This window comes from Olea europaea, chromosome 11 (genome assembly GCF_002742605.1).
Source record: "Olea europaea var. sylvestris chromosome 11, O_europaea_v1, whole genome shotgun sequence".
Taxonomy (NCBI): Eukaryota; Viridiplantae; Streptophyta; class Magnoliopsida; order Lamiales; family Oleaceae; genus Olea; species Olea europaea.
The window spans coordinates 34,270,762-34,290,911 of NC_036247.1; the positions used below are offsets into that span (position 1 = coordinate 34,270,762).

Genomic DNA, 20,150 nt, shown 5'->3' on the forward strand with positions numbered 1-20,150 from the left:
GATCCATCACCCGCCTATGGAGAAACAGTGGAAGAAATCATGAAAATCTACAAATCACTGCCGCCGAGACCCTCCATCGAAGAGGTTGAGGCTGCCTTATCTGTAATCAACACAGTGGAAGAACAAGAGCGCCTTCTCTTGGAGGAAATCTCCAATCAAGAGGGCCCACAAGATATTCTCCCAGAGCTCTTCTCTGTGCTGCAACAAGTGAAGAAAAACATGGTTTTGTTCCAAAGCTATGAGCAGAGGAAAGAGGCCGTCCACTTGGTCGAGCTTGACAGGATTTTCGAGGTGTTTGATGGGCTAATCCAGAAGGCTTCTGGGTTCGTTTCTGGGAATGTTCGTGTCGAGGGACAGCGCAATTCTACTCATGTAATTGAAATTGATGAGGTTGAGGCTGAAAACGCTGTGATCAGTGATGAGAATTTGACAATCAGGAAGAATATTGGAAAAGCTGATCGAGAATTTTCGAAGAATGCTGATGATTTTAAGGGTTTTTCCACAAAGGCTACCATTTCCCCTTCAGGTTTTTGTGAAATTTTATCCTCTCTTTGCATCCAAGTTTACAAACCTTTTCATTATTCCTGGAAACATAGTATATGACGCAAACGGATTGTTTTCATGTTCTTAATTTTAATCATTGGAAAGGATTTTGCGGAATAAATATTCAGTTGATCTAGAAATAGTAGAGCTGGCCTTACAAAGCAAATTCCTAATAAGGAAATAAGAAGGAAATAAGAGTTCAGAAATCAATAACATGAATAGACCTAATCTTAATAAATTGAGTAACTTGGAGCTATCTGATTGCTTAATGAGCTCGAAAATTACAATATACTGTGGACACTTATTTCCGTGGATGGAAAATCTTAATTTCATGGCTTAATTATTTTTCATTGCTTATATAGGAAGAGGAGATGCTGAAAAGTTGAGTATGATTCAAGTGGCTGCCATTTTTGAAGATTTTGTTAAAACTGGAGCAAGTATTCTAGATCTTCATGGCAAATTGGTGGAGAAGGTTGAGTGGCTTCCTTTATCTCTTGGAAAGCTATCAACAGTTACTGAACTAAACCTTTCTGAAAATCGAATCATGGCCCTTCCAAACACTATAGGCGATCTGAAATCCTTAAAGAAGTTTTACATCGCTGCCAACCAACTCATAAACCTTCCTGATTCATTTGGGGAACTGCATAATTTAACAGATCTCAATCTCTGTGCAAACATGTTAAAATCACTACCTAAGACTTTTGGGAACTTGAAAAACCTGATTAATCTAGATTTAAGTTCGAATAAGTTTGTGAAATTACCAAATATCGTTGGGGATCTTAGCTTTTTACAGAGATTGAATATGCAATTGAATGATCTTGAAGAACTTCCTCACACCATTGGATCATGCTCATCCCTTTTAGAACTAAGATTAGATTTCAATCAGCTCAGAGCTCTTCCTGAGGCAATTGGGAAGCTTGAATGCTTGAAGATTCTTACCTTGCACTACAACAGGGTCAAAGGATTGCCAACAACGATGGGGAAACTTTCGCATCTCAAGGAGCTTGATGTTAGCTTCAATGAACTTGAAAGCATACCAGAAAGCCTTTGTTTTGCTGTTAGCCTCGAAAAATTGAACGTTGGGAAAAATTTTGCAGACCTGAGAACCTTGCCAGAATGTATTGGAAATCTTGAGATGCTTGAAGAGCTAGATATCAGTGACAATCAGATACAAAGTTTGCCTAATTCGTTTAGATCCTTAAGGAGATTAAGAATTTTTCGTGCTGATCAAACTCCATTGGAAGTGCCACCAATGCAAATAACAAAATTGGGTGTACAGGTACGTTGTTTAACTTGAATTTTTGACTTTCAAATGAGAAGCACAATCTGTAAAGAGTAAAGAATAAGCTGATTCATTTCTCTGTTTTCAGGCTGTTGTACAGTACATGGCTGATTTCGAGAGGGATGAGAAGTCTCCACAGAAAAGGAAGAAAAGAGGGTTATGCTCTTACATCTGCCCACTGCTCTGTTTTGGCACTGGGAATGTGGGAGCTGATTAAATTCCATTCAGTTTATGAAGAAATAATGGTTTTAAGCGTCTCCTTTCATGTATACATATAAGTTGCTCTCAAAAAAGTGTACTATACTTTTGTTTGTTGATGTGAATTTGTTAGTTAAAAATCGTGACTTGTGCTCTGTAAAAATGCATGTTCACAGTGCTAAATTATATTCTTCTAATGTTAATATAGAATTTACAAAGCAGCAGATCCAGCTATTTGATCAGTGAGAAAGGCTTCTAATAGTGGAATCCTTAATTCTTCAGAAGCCAATAAACTCTGTCCCAGTCTCCGCATTTTGTTAACCTTTTCTTGATATCACCCCTTCTGAAAACACTAACTCAATACAGAGAAAAGGGGGTGTTTTGATGAGTCGAAGCATGCGAGACAAAACAGTCTCTTATGCAGAATGCCGTAAAATCCATTCCGATCAATATGAAAAAATAGATGGATGACAAGTTCATGGCAAGTCAAGGGGAGGATGAATGGGAATGCGCAATCTACGATTGCAGATTGCCACAAGAAGATACAAAATGGTTTACACAGAGGAACCATTCCATTGGTGGGTGCGTATTCTTTTGATGGATGCAAAGAGTTCAAGGCCAACGGAGGAGAGGGGACGAGCGAGGCCCTTGCCGGTGCTGTATGTTACTGCCACAAGGGTTACCACTGGAATGAGATGATCAGTGAAGAAGAAACCAATTTCTCGTGCTGATGTTTAGATCTGTATACGCAAGGTGGTTCTCCTCTCCAAATTTTTACATTCGAGTTAACCATTAATGTCCGGTTTCTACTTGAAGGAAAAACTCTCAACATTGAGCAAACAATAGGTAGCACAATCGGAACTAGCATATGTTCAGACACACTTAATGTCAATGTATTTTTATGAAAAGTTTATTCGACAAATGTGACAGTGATCTCGATATCACATAAACCAATGATCATTTAGATTTTAGACCAATGGTATTACTATTTTTTTAGTATGTACTATTTATCTTATATTTTGGTGAGAAGAAATTGGCTACAATAGGGTTGGCAAGGGACAGCCCATCAGACTAATTTATATTGTAACTTCCATTGAAACTTACGTAGATATCATTGTTATAATAAAATACGCGTTTTGATTTTGACTCTCTACTTTTTTCTCTTATTCTCTTTTCTTGTTATTGTCTTTCTCAACAGTTTTATAACAAAAGCTAATTTTGAATAGCTTTATGATATAAAAATGCCAAAAATGGCCTACTTTACTTAGAAATTTAAAAATGCCTCGAACTTTTTTTTTTTTTTTAAATGAAGTATACATAGTACGAACTAGGAAAAAGTAATTATTTAATTATCATTGTATTTATTGAGACGTATCTTGTCAATGTCGTTTGCCTAAATTTTTCACTACTCTTACGACGACAATTTAAGCCTTTTTCAATAAATTTAGTTTGAGTACATGAATTTTCATGTCATTGCCTTGAATAGTTGGAAATATTGTTACATGAGCTTCTTTCCAAGTAAATTCTACCGTATTATTTTGTCTTAAATTCTTCTCTACTTCTTTTATGTTACTCTTCACCTTTGATCTTTCTACATGCGGTCACTCGGCACACGTTATAAACAACAAATTCATATCCCTTCTTCTAAAGATTTGTTAGTCATTTACACAAAACACAAGACACATTCTTATATATAGGCCTGGAGAAAAACAAGGTGGTGTCTACTATGAAGAGGTGGCTTCTGCCTCTAGATGCAGCCGTTTTAGGCTCTAATGTGTTGGATCGAAAAAGAGCAGCCATGGAGGAAGCCATCGTTAATTACAAGAAAGTGGAGTGGAGGAGGAAAGATGGTTGGTTGTAGTAATTAAGAAACTGAAGGAGTATTCGAGGAACCATTCCATTGGTGGGTGCGTATTCTTTTGATGGATGCAAAGAGTTCAAGGCCAACGGAGGAGAGGGGACGAGCGAGGCCCTTGCCGGTGCTGTATGTTACTGCCACAAGGGTTACCACTGGAATGAGATGATCAGTGAAGAAGAAACCAATTTCTCGTGCTGATGTTTAGATCTGTATACGCAAGGTGGTTCTCCTCTCCAAATTTTTACATTCGAGTTAACCATTAATGTCCGGTTTCTACTTGAAGGAAAAACTCACAACATTGAGCACACAATAGGTAGCACAATCGGAACTAGCATATGTTCAGACACACTTAATGTCAATGTATTTTTATGAAAAGTTTATTAGACAAATGTGACAGTGATCTCATTATCACATAAACCAATGACTATTTAGACTTTAGACCAATGGTATTATTATTTTTCTAGTATGTACTATTTATCTTATATTTTGGTGAGAAGAAATTGGCTACAATAGGGTTGGCAAGGGACAGCCCATCAGACTAATTTATATTGTAACTTCCATTGAAACTTACGTAGATATCATTGTTATAATAAAATACGCGTTTTGATTTTGACTCTCTACTTTTTTCTCTTATTCTCTTTTCTTGTTATTGTCTTTCTCAACAGTTTTATAACAAAAGCTAATTTTGAATAGCTTTATGATATAAAAATGCCAAAAATGGCCTACTTTACTTAGAAATTTAAAAATGCCTCGAACTTTTTTTTTTTTTTTAAATGAAGTATACATAGTACGAACTAGGAAAAAGTAATTATTTAATTATTATTGTATTTATTGAGACGTATCTTGTTAATGTCATTTGCCTAAATTTTTCACTATTCTTACGACGACAAATTAAGCCTTTTTCAATAAATTTAGCTTGAGTACATGAATTTTCATGTCATTGCCTTGAATAGTTGGAAATATTGTTACATGAGCTTCTTTCCAAGTAAATTCTACCGTATTATTTTGTCTTAAATTCTTCTCTACTTCTTTTATGTTACTCTTCACCTTTGATCTTTCTACATGCGGTCACTCGGCACACGTTATAAACAACAAATTCATATCCCTTCTTCTAAAGATTTGTTAGTCATTTACACAAAACACAAGACACATTCTTATATATAGGCCTGGAGAAAAACAAGGTGGTGTCTACTATGAAGAGGTGGCTTCTGCCTCTAGATGCAGCCGTTTTAGGCTCTAATGTGTTGGATCGAAAAAGAGCAGCCATGGAGGAAGCCATCGTTAATTACAAGAAAGTGGAGTGGAGGAGGAAAGATGGTTGGTTGTAGTAATTAAGAAACTGAAGGAGTATTCGGAGTTGGTGGCAGGACCTAAATGGAAGAAGAAAAATTGGCAAGGTTAGCAATCCTAAGAAATCAAAGACAGCTACGTTGTCACAATATTCTCCTGGAAGTTATGCTCTAAATTTTGATTGTCATGGTGAAGACGAGGAGGAAGATGGTTTGTTGCACGGTTTCTAATCTAGATTTGCATTTCATGCTTTCAACGAGTGACAAGCAATGATCATAAGAACCCGTTTCTTTAAGAAACATTCATTTCAAAATCTCATAGAAGTTGTCAATTATAGGCAATGCAAAGCCGACGAACATTGTAACAACCTAGGCCTCGTGCCCAAGCCGTTATATCATACGTATTATCTGCTTTAGAAGAACTTGACCCATTTTACCCCTCACAAATTTGTATCGCATTCTTAGGATTCGAACTCATAAGCTTTCTTTATGAGATATTTAAGTTGAATTTTAGTACCAATTGAACAAGTTACTCAATTAGTACCATGATAACAACTCAAGTCTCATGCCCAAGCTATTATATCATACATACTGTCCATTCTAGGAGAGCTTGAGCCAATCTTATCTCTCACGAATTTCTATCACGTACCCAGAATTCGAACTCACGACATTTCCCTTAAGAGACTTAAATTCAATCCTTGTATCAATTGGCTCAGGCTCTCCCAGAACGGACAGTACATATTATATAACCATGAGGCCAAGGTCATTACAGTCATGGTGCAATGTGTATTGAGGGTGTAGGAATTTTAAATAAATTGAAAAATAATGAATTGATCAACTGATTACTTTGAGGGTTGATTCAATGTATGCGTATATGCAATAACGTGGAGATGGCGAAAGTTCAGCATTTTACCTACGTCAGACACATAATAGCCAATCTAGAGTCATTTTTACACACAAAAATATATTATAACTGCAAATATACCACAAATATGGGCAGATTCCCATTTGTACACCATTTGGCCTATACACCAAATGATCAACCATGTGTTGCTACTTGCTTAGCCTAACCAACAGAAAATACCTCAAAACAGCTACTGCAACCTTCCATTTCAGCTCCACCTACGAAATCCATGCAGGCCCGGCCACTGGGTATGAACATAAAGGACAAAACCTCACTATTCTTCGATCTGAATTTTGTGCTCAGATGACGCGCTCATTGCTTGCTTTATCACCTGCACTACTGTTTTATCTTGAAATGGAGTAGGTATATGGATCTTGAAAATATCAGATTTGGAGAAACAGAAACTGAAACTTACCTCTTTCTTTTGCTTTTCTGAGAGGATGAGGACGAAGGATTGCTGTGCCAATTTCTTTTACGTTGGTTGATGAACCAATTGTTAATCTGTTTTAGTTGCAAGCCGGTTTCCTGCACCAATCTTGCCTTATCTTCCTCCTAACAGAATATGATACAACATAGCTGTTAGATGTGTGTTTTCATTTTGTACATGAGTGCCTCTGATGTTAAAGGGGATTTTGTAAGATTGTTACAAGACCTGCAATATTACATGGAATCTCATGTTTGACTGATGAGCAATACATACATAAATATTTATAAAGGGTAAAAATATACATGAAACGCCATTCATGGATAAACAAGATCAAAATTTACACAGCAGCAGAGGTCTGCAATTATACTTACTGTTGGATAAGGCCACTTGGAATGCAATTCCCACCAAGATTTTAAGACGGATGTTGTGTCTCCAGGCAGTTTTCCGGCTCTTCGTTTGCGTAAAATTTCATCCCTTATGTCCACAAGCTTCTCCTTGTAACCCTTGAAAAGAGAAAACAGAATAAATTAATTTAATTCCAGTCATTGTGAAAGCATCATTGAAAAAATTGATGCTCTGTTACCTGTTTAAGCTCGCTTTTCAATTCTTGTCTCACACGCTCCATTAAGGACCTCTCGCTTTCAGTGGGTACTAGAGGACCAAATCCCATGCTTTCATGTCCATCTAGACTTTCATCGAATAAGTTAGTTTCGCTGTCTGCGTGATCATCGTCATCATCAGACATGGTCACACCTGTACCTTCGACTGGCGCTACCCCTGTCAAGCAGTAGTAAAAAATTATTCAAATGAGGGAGGAGTGAGATTGGAAAGTTGATTATACGATGAAATATAATAAACTTAAAGAAAGAGCAATATGGAAATCCTTTCTCCCCATTCAGAAAGAGGTGATGTGAATTTTTCTAGTGGACATCCATCACAAAAGTAGGAATAGGTGTATGTTGCTTGCACCTCATCCAATGTGCCTTAGTGAACAGAATTTCAGGCATTATCAGAGTAGGGGTACTAGTGCTACATCAGTTCTTTTAGGAAAAGAAAATCTGAATTATCCCTTGCTTAAGCGTTTAGAAGTGTCTTGCAAATTTGACACCCTAAGTTCAAACAATAAAACGAGAGGGTGGATGAATATTAGTATTGTACTCGGCTAAACCATAAAGAACTGAAAATGCAATAGCTATTGAATATTAATCAAAATCAATTGTTATCTATGGTGCACGATTTTAAGACTGCCCGTCCCTTGAACTCTGGAAATTTAGTTTAAGCCATAAAATCGAAACATAAATACAAGGTAAAGACAATTCATTAATCATGATATGTTATAAAAGAACTTTGAGAGAAATTGGCAAGATCAGAATCTCATTGCAAAGTCGAGTATGCTTTCAAACATGATATGACCCACTAAAGTGAACATCAACCCTAAGTAAAAAAGGGAAGAACTTAACGATTAACTTAGGTCACCGAACAGAGTAAATATTAATGATGATTTCAAATATGCTCCGAAAGATGGCATATAAATAACATGAATATCTAGGAATGATAATCAATGTGAATTCTAGAAACTCCCGTACTTTGAAGTTACAACAGCCAGGATCACAGGAAGTAAACGTGCAGTTGATATACACAGTCTCAAGTAATTAGAGAGGCTGTGCGCGGAGTTAAAAATCTACACATGCCAATTCTAAAACTTTTACCCCTCGGCTGAGAAAAATTATCGAGTCACATTTGCAATATAAATTAAAAAACAAGAAGAATGAAATAAGATAATCACCTGTTAAGCTTTGCAATGACTGTTCAAGCTCCCAACAAGCCATAACTGCTTCCATTGCATGAACCCGCACATGTTGTTGGAGTTGTTCTTTAAAGGAAGAGAGCAACAGAACATAATGTGTCTACATCAGAAGGAAAAACAAAAGGAAGAAGAAGAAGAAAGAAAGATTCAGATAAAAATTATGAAGAAATAAATTGAGTTATGAACTCACTATCAAATAAATGTAAACAAGACCTTCCGCTGATTTACAGTTAACAAATAGGAAAAAACTTCTACTCAAAAGAAAAAACAAATGTACATGGACGGAAGGATTACGTGAAATGTGACGATCATACTACAACTATTCCAAGAGATACAAATTGCTGATTTCCTGGAGTTAGAAGAACTGTCTTCTATACCCACTAACCCTAACCAATGTATATTTGTAACATATAAGTTTTGATTAATATTCTATCGGAAAAGTTGAATGTTGCAGTACATTAATGAATGATGATCCAATTTCCTGACTTTTCGATACAACTTAATGTGTTCAATTGACTACCAGCATTATTATCAGCACATTAACCAGATTTCGGCTGATAAAAATTAATGCTTCACCCCCTAAAAATACAGATAGCTTCAACATATATTCAGCTATTCCTGAAAATTTAATATTCAGAGAGCTCTATTTTCAGCTAAAAGTACTACTCGCATAAGAGGGCAGAAGTCTAATTAATTTGTAATATAAAAGATATAACTAGGAGAGTAGTGTACACCGTGCAAGGATTAAAAGGAAAATAAATAAATAAAATTGTTACCATGAACTGATCGAGGTCCTTGTCATCGAGGGGCTGTTGACCTTGTCCAAGAACAGAGTACTTAGCCATAACCTGTTGCGACTGAGCCAACTGGGCGTCGATCCTGGGCAGCTGGTCCACCGGTGTCGCTATTCGCAGGCACGCCACGTGGGTCGACAGAAGCTGTTCATACAGAGGATGTCCCAGAATATCCGCCTTGCACTTTTCTCTCTCCCAATTATTATCACCTCCGCAGACATTGGTGGTGATATCGTTTTCAGGGCCGGCGTCCGATGTGGTCGGCGGACTGGATTGACTTTGGGTGGAAAGCCACTGGTGTGACTGAGGGTGGAGGATAGAGCTGCTCAGCCAGGTGGATGGTGATCGTTTTGTGGGTGAGTCTTCGGGGGAGTGATGGCGGAAGACGGCGGCGGCGGGCGGCTGAAGATGATGATCATCGGGATAGTGGTGGAGGGGCATATCTTGAGTGAGGTGTTGGTGGTCCTGATACGCCATTTCTGAATTCTGCAACAGTTTGATGAGCTTTTCTTACAGCCTACGAGTCGATGGACGTAGAAATAGAGGGAGCATTTTACTTATAATAATTGCTTTTGTTCGGATTTATCCATGGATCCCAACAGTCAAGCCGAAACTTGAAGTTCGGATTCGACAAGTAAAAATGATTCGACCTTTTTTTTATTTGAACCGGCTCTTTTCTTTTCCCTTTTTTTTTTTTTTTTTTTTTTTAAGTTGTGATAATTCTAATATTTTTTTTAAAGAATCTAAAATTTGGACAATTTATACGAATTATAAATTGTATAAAAGTTCCATCCTTCCTTTTTTTTGGGACTTGGGACCATCTACAATCAATATAGACAGAGTTAAAATTGTACATAAATAAAATATTTCGTGTATAATTTTTCTTGAAACAAATAAATTTAAAAAATAGAGATTTTTTTAAAATTAATCAATTTAAAAACTTACAATATTCTTATGTTTGAATTTGCTGCAACTCTTTAGCTATTATATTGTTGACTTGTACTTGAATACGTAACTTTGCATTTTCCCAAACATTCAAATATATTAAGTCTCCAATATTTTTTCTTTATTCTTGATCGTTCGTCTAATAAAATTCGACCACCTAAATTAAATACAGCCTTCGATACCATCGTAGACATCGAATGTGTTAGTAGATCGCGTGCAATTTTTGATACAATTGGATATTGTCTTCGCTAGACTTTCACTATGATAGAAGACTAAATTCCTTTAATTCTTTTGGTTGTAGCACACAACGAATGTCCACACATATACTTCACTAACTTGGAGGGAATTTCAAGATTTGTACCACTAACCTTTATCATTCTAGATATTGATGAACTAGAACTAAATGAAGGAACATTTGTATTAGTGTCCAAATAATTTCGCATATTATCTGAATTTGTTGAAAAAAAATTTGAAAAAGAACTTTGGAAAGTAGAGTTGCCATAACCTCCATTTTCAACATAATAGTTACACATTTCACATAACATAGTTTCTATATGCACATGTGATAATTTCACATTCATGAAATTTGAAACCCTCTTTATAATACCTTTTGTGACAGATAAATTAAGTCGAGAGTCCATCACCTATACTAAAATAAATAAAGAGGACAATTATTTCTAATAGTTACAAAATTTTAACTCTATGGAGTAGATTATATCAACAAAATTTAGCAAATTTCTATATTTATGAAATACTTGTGAAATGTAGAAAAAGTGTTGTAAAACAAATGAAGATGTAGGATAATAAACGTTGCTACATTCTTTTGTGGCATCGAAAAAAATTTAAGCATTTCTTCACACAAAATACAATAAACCATTCTCAATTTTTCAAATTATGTTTAAGTCTAAATGTATGCCTACCGTTGTAGTATAAGAAAATAATTTATCATAACTTTCACATGAATATAACATAAAATATGTAGAGTTCTATCTATATGTTATATCGATGACAAATGATTTCTCTTGTAAGCTATACTCTGCACATAAACTATTAAATTCTTGCTTTCTTGCTAGTAGCACAGTAATAAAATTTAATGCTCGTCTAATTTTATCTAAAGGTGATCTTATATGTTCGATCCATTTTTCACAATCAAATTGATAATGTGGCATACATAACGTCAATGAAAAATAAACTTCCAAATGTAGGGTTAAGATCATTAATAAATTTATCGATAACACGTTATTCACAGTAGTATTATCAAAAGTAAATTTTCGAACAATTTATTATATACCATATTCTTGATAATATCTTTTAACACTATGTATAGATTAGTGGTATTGTGAGGATATTTTATATATTTGAAAGCAATAATCTTTTTATGTAAATTCCACATGTGATCAATATAACGAGTCGTAGCAGTAATATAACATTTTTATTACCATCGGTTCATAAATTAAAGGTAAACAATATAACACTGTTAAAAAATTTTAGTTGTTCAATAGCAATTTGTTTTCTTTTGTTATATAAAGTGCATTGAGTCTATCATCATAAGGGGTATCTCTGTTGCAGTCACGTATGTATTTATTCCTTTACGAAATCTTTCCTGTGAATATACAAAGGTGGTAAAAGTAGAACCAGAACCGCTAAACACTAGTTTAGTCTGTTTCGAATTGAGATCAACTGGTTTCACTTTATAATTCCTTAATACGTGCCTATTCAAGTGTACTGTATTTGAACCGGACTTCCAATTAAGTTCTTCGCCACAGTAATTGCAACATACTTTCCAAAATATCAACTTCATTTTTAACACCAACTTTTTTACCTGTCATGTGTTGCCAACAATTCAAGGATTTCTTTTCGACCTTTTAGTCTCGAGTGTTTCTTCTTTTTCGATATCCTCCCAATCAATTGGAATATTTTGAGATGCATCGTAATCGATTGAAGTACTCGAACTACCTTTAAACTCATTAATCTCATCACTAGTAAAATTCATCTATGGATATTATAACAAAATATGCTGAATATTAGTTAAAAGAAATTGAATATTATAGTCAGAAATTGGAGATTGAAATTGAGACTCGAATACTGCAAGTTAAAATTAATTGAATTAAATTGTTATGAAAGTTAAAAATTTAACTTATACTTTTAGGAAAGAAATATAACCGTTTCAACTAAATTTGAATTTCAAATTACAAGTTGCCTAGTAGTAGTTTCCTTAAAGAGGTAGCTATGTGTAGCTGTCTATTTCCTTTGCTATTTGAAGCTCTGGGGAAGTCGGAATACGAAAACACCCATCTTGGGGTGAGCTTATTACTTAGATGCTTTTAGCAGTTATTCGCTCCTGCCTACTGTGATTGAGGAATGAATCGATCATTTGACTAAGATAAAATAAAAAAAATCTTCTATGGATAAAGGAAAATGAGATAGAACAAAGAAGACACTCAAAGAAAATGAAAAAAGGAAAAAATGGAATAAAATAATGCAATTGGAATAGTTTAGTATACATAAAAATTAGAATAATCTTCCTTAGAGAAAGGTGATCAAACAATTCTCATTCATGGTCCTTACGGATCGTATCATCCATATAATATACAAAAAGAAACTCCAAATATTTGATATATTTCTCTTTGAATAAAATCTCATTTCCAACGACGGTTTCATTGCCGACTAGGGCATTTTTCAAGCTGAGCCAAGGGCCTCTCGAGCCAACAAGTCAAATTTACGCCCCTAGATTTATCATAAATTTTTTGAGATTATAAACTAATCAAATTTCTTTTAATCACACGTTTCACAATCTACCCGTTACATCTCAAAAAATTTATCAAGCATGGACTAACTAAGTTTGTGTTTGGTGTTACTAAAAACCAATTTTTTTTAATGATTTTTAATAAAATTTGAAGAAATATATGATTGAAAAATCAATAAAAATTATAAATTTTGTGTGATTGAAAATGAATTTTAAAAAAATAAATTTTAAAAATAGGCAAAAAAATAAAAATAAAAATAGAGCTAATTAATATCAATGTTTGGCTTTTGTCCTCTCTGTGTCTCTTTAACTTGTAATTAATTTGAAAGGTTGAGGAAACTTATTAATTTCATGTTTGGTTAAATTAAAATTTAATTAAAAGTCAACAATTGATTTAATTACATATTTTATGAGATACTTTTATTAAAACCTTTAAAAATTTAATTTTTATCTAAATGAATCAAGGGCTAAAATTTTTGTTTTGATATTTTTATAAAATTTTCTTTCTTTGTAGTTTAAGATTGCTTTTCAATTTTATTTTTCATTTTTTTGGTTCAAAGATGAGTTTTATTTATTTATTATTTACTCAAAGATGATAAAATAGGAAGCTATATAAGCAAGTTGAGTTACACTACTTGTACAACTTGATTTACAAATTGCACATAGAGATGGCAAAAAAATTGTCAAACTTGATATCCACGGGCCTAGTCTGTAACAGGATGGGGATTACCCGGTTAATCGAGTATTTGAGATGGGTTCGGGATGAGAAATTCTGTTTGAGGCGAGTATAGGTCCCGTTAATTTTTTTATTTAAAGAATGCATTATTTTAAATGGAAAATTCCATAAAATTTCATTAATTCTAATTAAAGATGACAACTAAAATTATTTAAAGAATATTATAAACAGTAAAAATTTTAGTTTACCAAATATATTCGAATAATTTAACTTTAAAAAATTAATTAATTAATTAAAAAAATTAATAAATATATTATTGTCTCACTTCAATAGATGAAGGTAATAAAATGAATTATCAAAAACTTAAAAAAAGATACATAAATCCTTGCCAGCTGTCGCCTCCACCCCCTCCTTGCCTAGTCTTAAACGAGATGGAAATATGCCCGACGAAGTAGGGGTAGCGGAACCCGCCCCAAGCCCGCTCCATTGCCATCCCTAATTACACAGGTAGCAAGATTTCACATCATGATTTAACCTTTTTTCCTTTTTTTTTTTTTGGGTCCAAAATGATATGAGATATTGTCATTGGTGTAGTTTGTAAATCAAGTGGTAAACCAGTAGCATAACTCAAGCAAGTTTTACATTTTTATCATTTTCCTTCTTTGTTCTACTCAAAATGCATGTGCAAACAATCAAATTGTCACTCTTCCTATAATGCGGTTGGAAAGATTCAAAGAGTCAAAATCAGTAGTTGCAATGAAAAATATATATTCTTTCTTTGGTGGGGATTAAAATTAGAATTTTAATAAATTTTGATAAAAGCTGATGAAACTTTTGATTAAGGTTAATTATTAATTTTGACTTAGAATAAAATTTTGATTTTAATCAATAACAAACAGAGGCTAATAAAGGATACATGTTCTTTATATATCCTTTTTAAGAACATGAAAAACCCCCCTCTGCATATCATCTTGGTATTTCTGCATTTCTCTATTAAGTTATCAGATTAATAATTTCTACCATCACCTTTAAGTCTATGGAGGTTACATGTAGGGGCGAATTTAGGATTTTAAGTTAGCACGAACGGCCATCAATCGTCGCCACAATAAAATATTACGAGCCAATTTGATGCTCTCTCTTTTTTTTTTTTTTTGCAAAAAATGTATTTTGAAATAGTGATTTGATGGAGAAAGTGTTATTAAAAATAAAGAATAAATTTGAATTTGTGTGTAATATTATTTTATTGAAAATGTATAGTTGAAAGAAAATAAAAAAAATGTATTTTGGGGAAAAAAAAAAGGAAATGAAACATGGCCTAAAATTTAAATATAACAATTATTTTGTTCAAAATGAACATATATAATTCTGTTATACATATTAACAATATTTACCAAATGATATTGTGGCTGAGTTTTGCATAATTCAAAGGAAGAGCAATCTTTACATCATTTGAAAAATAATTCATAGCAATTCAAGTCATATTTTTAGATACCCATTTTTGCAATTTCATTCCCATCTACATACCCAAAAAGTCACTATAACGAAAGAGGTAAGAATCATTCGGCTAAAACTTAGCATATATTATTCTATTCAATTAAATTTCAAAATTCAACAAGTGTCACAATGGTTTAGCTCTTCATAATGCTAAAGAGAGATGGCTGGTTCGAAACCTCTCCATATTCATTAATTTTGGAAAAAAGGTAGAAATAAAAATATTGCACTAAAAATTGGTTGGGAATAAATTTGAACTCCGAACTTCCAATGTGAGTTGGCAACCTCCAACCAATTGAGCAACAAGAGATGGATGGAAATGAAGTGAATTACTAGTTATATAACTTAAAATATTTATCTATTGTCGACAACAAGAATGGTTCCCGGCGGATCTAACTAAGGCGGCCGCCCTAGCTCGCCAATCGCTAGATCCGCCCCTGCTTACATGTTGTGACCAATGTTCTATAGTTGGATGGACATTAATCCAATTAATTAAGCCCCCGTTTGGTACCCATTTTTTCTAAAATGTATTTTTCTCTCTCTTCTTTTCAATCATACATTCTTTATTAAAATAATATAACACGTAAATCAAAAACTTTTCTTTATTTTTCAACCACACACTTTCCATCAAGTTACTATTTTAAAATGGATTTTTACATACAAATGGCTCTCAAACAACCCCTAACTGAATCCATGATAACAATAATAAAAACTTGAATTTGTAAAATCGATTATATTATTGTTTAGGTTAATCGACGGATAGTTTAAATTGAGAAGAAGGTGCATGTAAGTATCATACATCTCTCTCCGACATGCATCAATCAGGGTAAATAATGAGAAAAGGAAGAAGGGAAACTAGGATATTAGCCATAACTTAATGTGCATTTTGAAAAGTGGCCTATTTAAATAGACAACCACCACAACAAATTTTCTTTGTTTACTCCACAGTCCACCTAAATCTTGAATTCAAAAAGACTCCATTACTGAGGTAAAACTCCACAAGTCAAAACCCGAAGCTTTGGCCTCCACGGTTGAACTCATATCTTGACAACCAAATATTACAGCACATAGAAATCCCACAAGTTTAGCTCCCATGATTTCAGTATTACAACATATAGAAATCCCACAACTTTAGCTCCCATGATTTTAGTCATCTCCCAGAATTTTGTATAAATGATTTTATTTCAATGTAAACCATGTCCATGTACAGCTATATAAAGCATACTGATAAATGAGAAATATAAGATAATTGTTTCTACCATTTTACTTCTTTACAAATTGTTTCTACCATTTTACTTCTTTACATGCTATCAGAGCCTCAAAAATCCTGACATACCTTTACCCAAAATTCTCATGGCTTCTGATGCCCCTGCTTTCCAAACCTCTTCTCCCTATCTTTTACACCCTTCTGATCCTCCTTCTTCGACCGCTAATTTCGTTGGTAACTCCTCCACAATGCCTTGCTCCTTCAACCCACAGACGGATTGGATCATTGACAGTGGCGCTAGTGATCACATGAGCTATTGTCGATCCTCTTTCTCTAATCTAAATTTGTTTCCCATTGCTCGTACAGTGAGGCTACCCACGGGGGAAATTATTCCTGTTGAAGGAATTGGTTCTGTGCCTTTATTTGACCATTTAATTCTTCAAAATGTCCTTTATGTCCCCTCATTTTATTATAATCTTCTCTCTATCCCTCAACTTACTAAAAATCTATCTTGTGTTGTTTTTTCTCATTTGATAAATGTTTTTTTCAGGACCCTCCATCGAGGAGGCTGATTGGAGCGGGTGAGGCATGTAATGGGCTCTAACTCTTTCACTCCCATGAGACCGTCGCATTCTCTGTTTGTCATCTTGATAATAAGACACTGTGACATCAACGCCTAGGTAATCCTTCTAGCTTTACTATTCCCACAATTTTTGATAATCCATGCACTCTATTTCATTGTGATGTTTGTGAGCGTTCAAAGCACACTCGTTTACCTTTTAAAATTCATGCTAATAAAAGTTCGAAACCTTTTAATCGTCTTTATTGTGATATTTAGGGTGGCTATTCTACCGCCTCCATTTGTGACGCACATTATTTCTTAACTATTGTTGATAATCTTTCACGCACTACATGGATTTATTTAATGCGTTTTAAATCAGAAACCTTTAGTCACTTAATGCATTTCTTCGCTCTTATTAAAAATCAATTCAACTCATCGGTTAAAATAATTCGCACCGACAATGGACAAGAGTTCCTTTCACATAACCTCCAAACCTATTTTCACACTCACGGCATCATCCATGAGCGTACTTGTGTTGAAACTCCGCAAAATAAATGGCGTTGCAAACCGTAAACATAGGCACCTCCTGAATGTTGCTCGCAGCATTCGCTTTCAGGCAAACCTACCACTCAAATTTTGGGGAGATTGTGTTCTTACTGCTGCTTATCTAATCAATAGAACCCCAAGCCGCTCCCTACAAAATCAAACTCCTTTCCAACTTCTTTTCAACACCCCCCATCATCCACTCACCTACATATGTTTGGTTGTCTTTGCTACTCTCAAACCCTCATCGCGACAAATTCTCACCCAGATCATCTCGTTGTGTCTTCATTGGTTACCCTAGCAACCGCAAAGAAACACCATTTTTTACTCACGCGACGTCACCTTCCACGAAAATCAATTTCCCTTCCATCACATCACACCCCTTCCTCTTAATGACTCCACGATCATTCCCTTACATATCATCGAACCCATGTCTCCTCTCCCTTCCTCGACCAAACCCCAAGAACCCCCACCCACCGCTACTATTCCTTCCCGACCTCGTCGCCACACTACTCGTCCAGCATATCTCCTTGATTATGTCTGTCCTACTATCCCTGTGGAGTCCATTGCCTCCTCAACCGCTGTACAGTCCTCAGGTACTTCCCACCCCTTATGCATTTATCTATCACACTCTTGTTTTTCTCGTGCTCATTATTCATTCTTAACTGCTCTTACTGCTTCTGTTGAACCGACTTGTTACTCAGAAGCAAATCGCCACTCTCATTGGCGTGAAGCTATGGCCTCTGAATTTCATGCCCTTGAAGAAAATTCCACTTGGACACTAGAAACCCTCCCTCTTGGCAAGAAACCCATCGGTTGTAAGTGGGTATACAAAACCAAAATCCGAGCAGATGGCACTATTGAACGATACAAGGCCTGACTTGTAGCCAAAGGCAACACTCAATTAGAGGGAATTGACTATCATGAAACTTTTGCCCCAGTTGCCAAAATGACCACAGTACGCTATGTCCTTGCTGTTGTCGCCACCAAAAATTGGGTCATCCACCAAATGGATGTCCATAATGCCTTCCTGCACGGTACACTTGATGAGGAAATTTACATGATCCCACCACCCGGCTACTATGTTAAAGGGGAGACACGAGTCTGCCGCCTTCGAAAGTTACTCTATGGCCTCAAACAAGCTTCCCGGAACTAGTTTTTTAAACTAACATCTGTTCTTCTTAATGCAGGTTTCGTTCAGTCACAAACAGACCACTCCCTATTTACCTTGATCACTGCAACCAGTCTCACTATTATCTTTGTTTACGTTGATGATATCTTGGTTGTTGGCAATGATCTTTCTCAGGTTATCTTCTTCAAGAGTGTTCTTTCCAGCAACTTCAAAACCAAGGATCTCGGCCCTCTCAAATATTTTCTTGGCCTTGAAGTTGCACGATCTCCCTCTCGCATTTTTCTTAATCAACGAAAATATGCCCTGGACATCCTCGCCGACAGTGGCCAGCTTAGTTCTCGTCCTGCACCTTTTCATATGGAACAAAATCTGAAACTCAATGACACAGATGGTAACCTTCTTCTTGATCCCGCTTCTTACCGACGGTTAGTGGGACGCCTCATTTACCTCACCATCACCAGACATGACATCGTCTTTTCAGTAAACATTCTTAGCCAATTCATGCATTCGCCTCGGACCCCTCACATGACAGCTGCAACACATGTCCTCCGCTACATTAAAGGGACTCCTGGACAAAGCATTTTTTTCTCTTTCTCTAATAATCTTCATGTTCGTGCTTACACAAATTCTGATTGGGCCAGTTGTCCTACCACTCGATGCTCTACCACTGGCTTCTTCATCACACTTGGTTCCAATCCCATTTCTTGGCGCACTAAGAAACAAACTACAGTGGCTCGTTGACGCCGGATAGGATAGTAATTATCCTATTGGCTTATTGTAGCAGATGATTCGTAAGAAAAGAACGACAGAAAACGCCAAAAAAATCAGAGAAAATACTCTGAATTCAACTCAATATTATTAATAATGCAGAATGATGAAAACTAACCCACAAGCCGGGTTAAACAGCTACGAAATACGAAATTATGGGAAAATTAACAAAAATGGCAAAATTTCAAAATTATACCAAAATAAAATATTAAGTAAAAGAAGTAAGTTGCCAAAAATTTGGCTCAATTCGAGTTTTCTAACATATGGAAAAAAAGAAATGAAATATTACCATAAATAGTAAAAAAATAACTTAAAATTGAATTTTGAAAAGGAAAATAGTGGATTTTGGGCTCAAAATTGACGTCCACCGAGCATAGCTGCTTGACCACGACGTGCGCGCCGAAGAGAGCTTTTTGAATTGGGGTCATAATAGCGATTCCGATAACCGTAGCCAAAGTTATGGCCAAATTATCAAACATGCGTCAAATCCCCCCAATTAAGGAAATAATGGTGATTCACTTTTCATCTTTGCGCCGATCCGCCATCTCATGGTATCTTAGTGCCATCATCGTGAAATCTGACAAATCAGCATCACTCGACTCGGATCCTCCTCCATCAGTCGCCCCAGGTTGGAAAGAACTCGCCCTCGAGTTCACAGTAACTTCATCAGACTCCATAAAACAAGGGCTTAGATGTTTTACATTGAAGACGCCAGAGGTCTTCAAATGGCTCGGGAGGCGCAATCTGTAAGCATTATCATTGATCTTCTGCAGCACTTCACAAAGTCCAATCTTCCACTCCTTTAGTTTATTGTATTCCCCAGCTAGAAAACGATCACGAGTTAATACTGCCCAAACAAAATCACCAACATCAAACAACACCTGGCGTCGATGACTATCTGCCTGAACTTTATACTTAGTATTACTATCCTGTATGGATAGCTTCACCTGCTCATGGATACCTCGAAGATGTTCAGCC

General features: G+C 35.4%; 3 protein-coding genes across 6 annotated transcripts; 2 read left to right on the forward strand and 1 right to left on the reverse strand.

Annotated features, from left to right (window-relative positions):
- LOC111404770 (plant intracellular Ras-group-related LRR protein 5-like) lies at nt 1–2,226 on the forward strand (the record flags this gene model as incomplete). The annotated part of the gene is made up of 3 exons (XM_023033530.1): nt 1–526; nt 906–1,822; nt 1,914–2,226. Coding segments are annotated over 3 exons (1,572 nt in total), but the record flags the coding sequence as incomplete, so codon positions are not given.
- Nucleotides 2,227–6,061: 3,835 nt separating this feature from the next.
- LOC111404183 (homeobox protein knotted-1-like LET12) lies at nt 6,062–9,712 on the reverse strand. Of its 4 annotated transcripts, none has more exons than XM_023032952.1 (6): nt 9,085–9,712; nt 8,288–8,408; nt 7,085–7,278; nt 6,873–7,004; nt 6,490–6,626; nt 6,062–6,410 (listed from the first exon to the last, which is right to left on the reverse strand). In XM_023032952.1, exons 1-6 carry the CDS (start codon nt 9,577–9,579, stop codon nt 6,374–6,376), a joined length of 1,116 nt encoding a protein of 371 aa, XP_022888720.1. In that variant the 5' UTR covers nt 9,580–9,712; the 3' UTR covers nt 6,062–6,373. The 4 variants fall into 4 exon arrangements, with proteins under 4 accessions (XP_022888720.1, XP_022888721.1, XP_022888719.1 ...); XM_023032953.1 differs by having other exon boundaries at nt 6,062–6,405; nt 9,085–9,711; XM_023032951.1 differs by having other exon boundaries at nt 6,062–6,413; nt 9,085–9,711.
- Nucleotides 9,713–18,221: 8,509 nt separating this feature from the next.
- Nucleotides 18,222–19,145, forward strand: LOC111404771 (uncharacterized mitochondrial protein AtMg00810-like). The gene is made up of 2 exons (XM_023033531.1): nt 18,222–18,309; nt 18,463–19,145. Exons 1-2 carry the CDS (start codon nt 18,222–18,224, stop codon nt 19,143–19,145), a joined length of 771 nt encoding a protein of 256 aa, XP_022889299.1.
- Nucleotides 19,146–20,150: the final 1,005 nt, after the last annotated feature.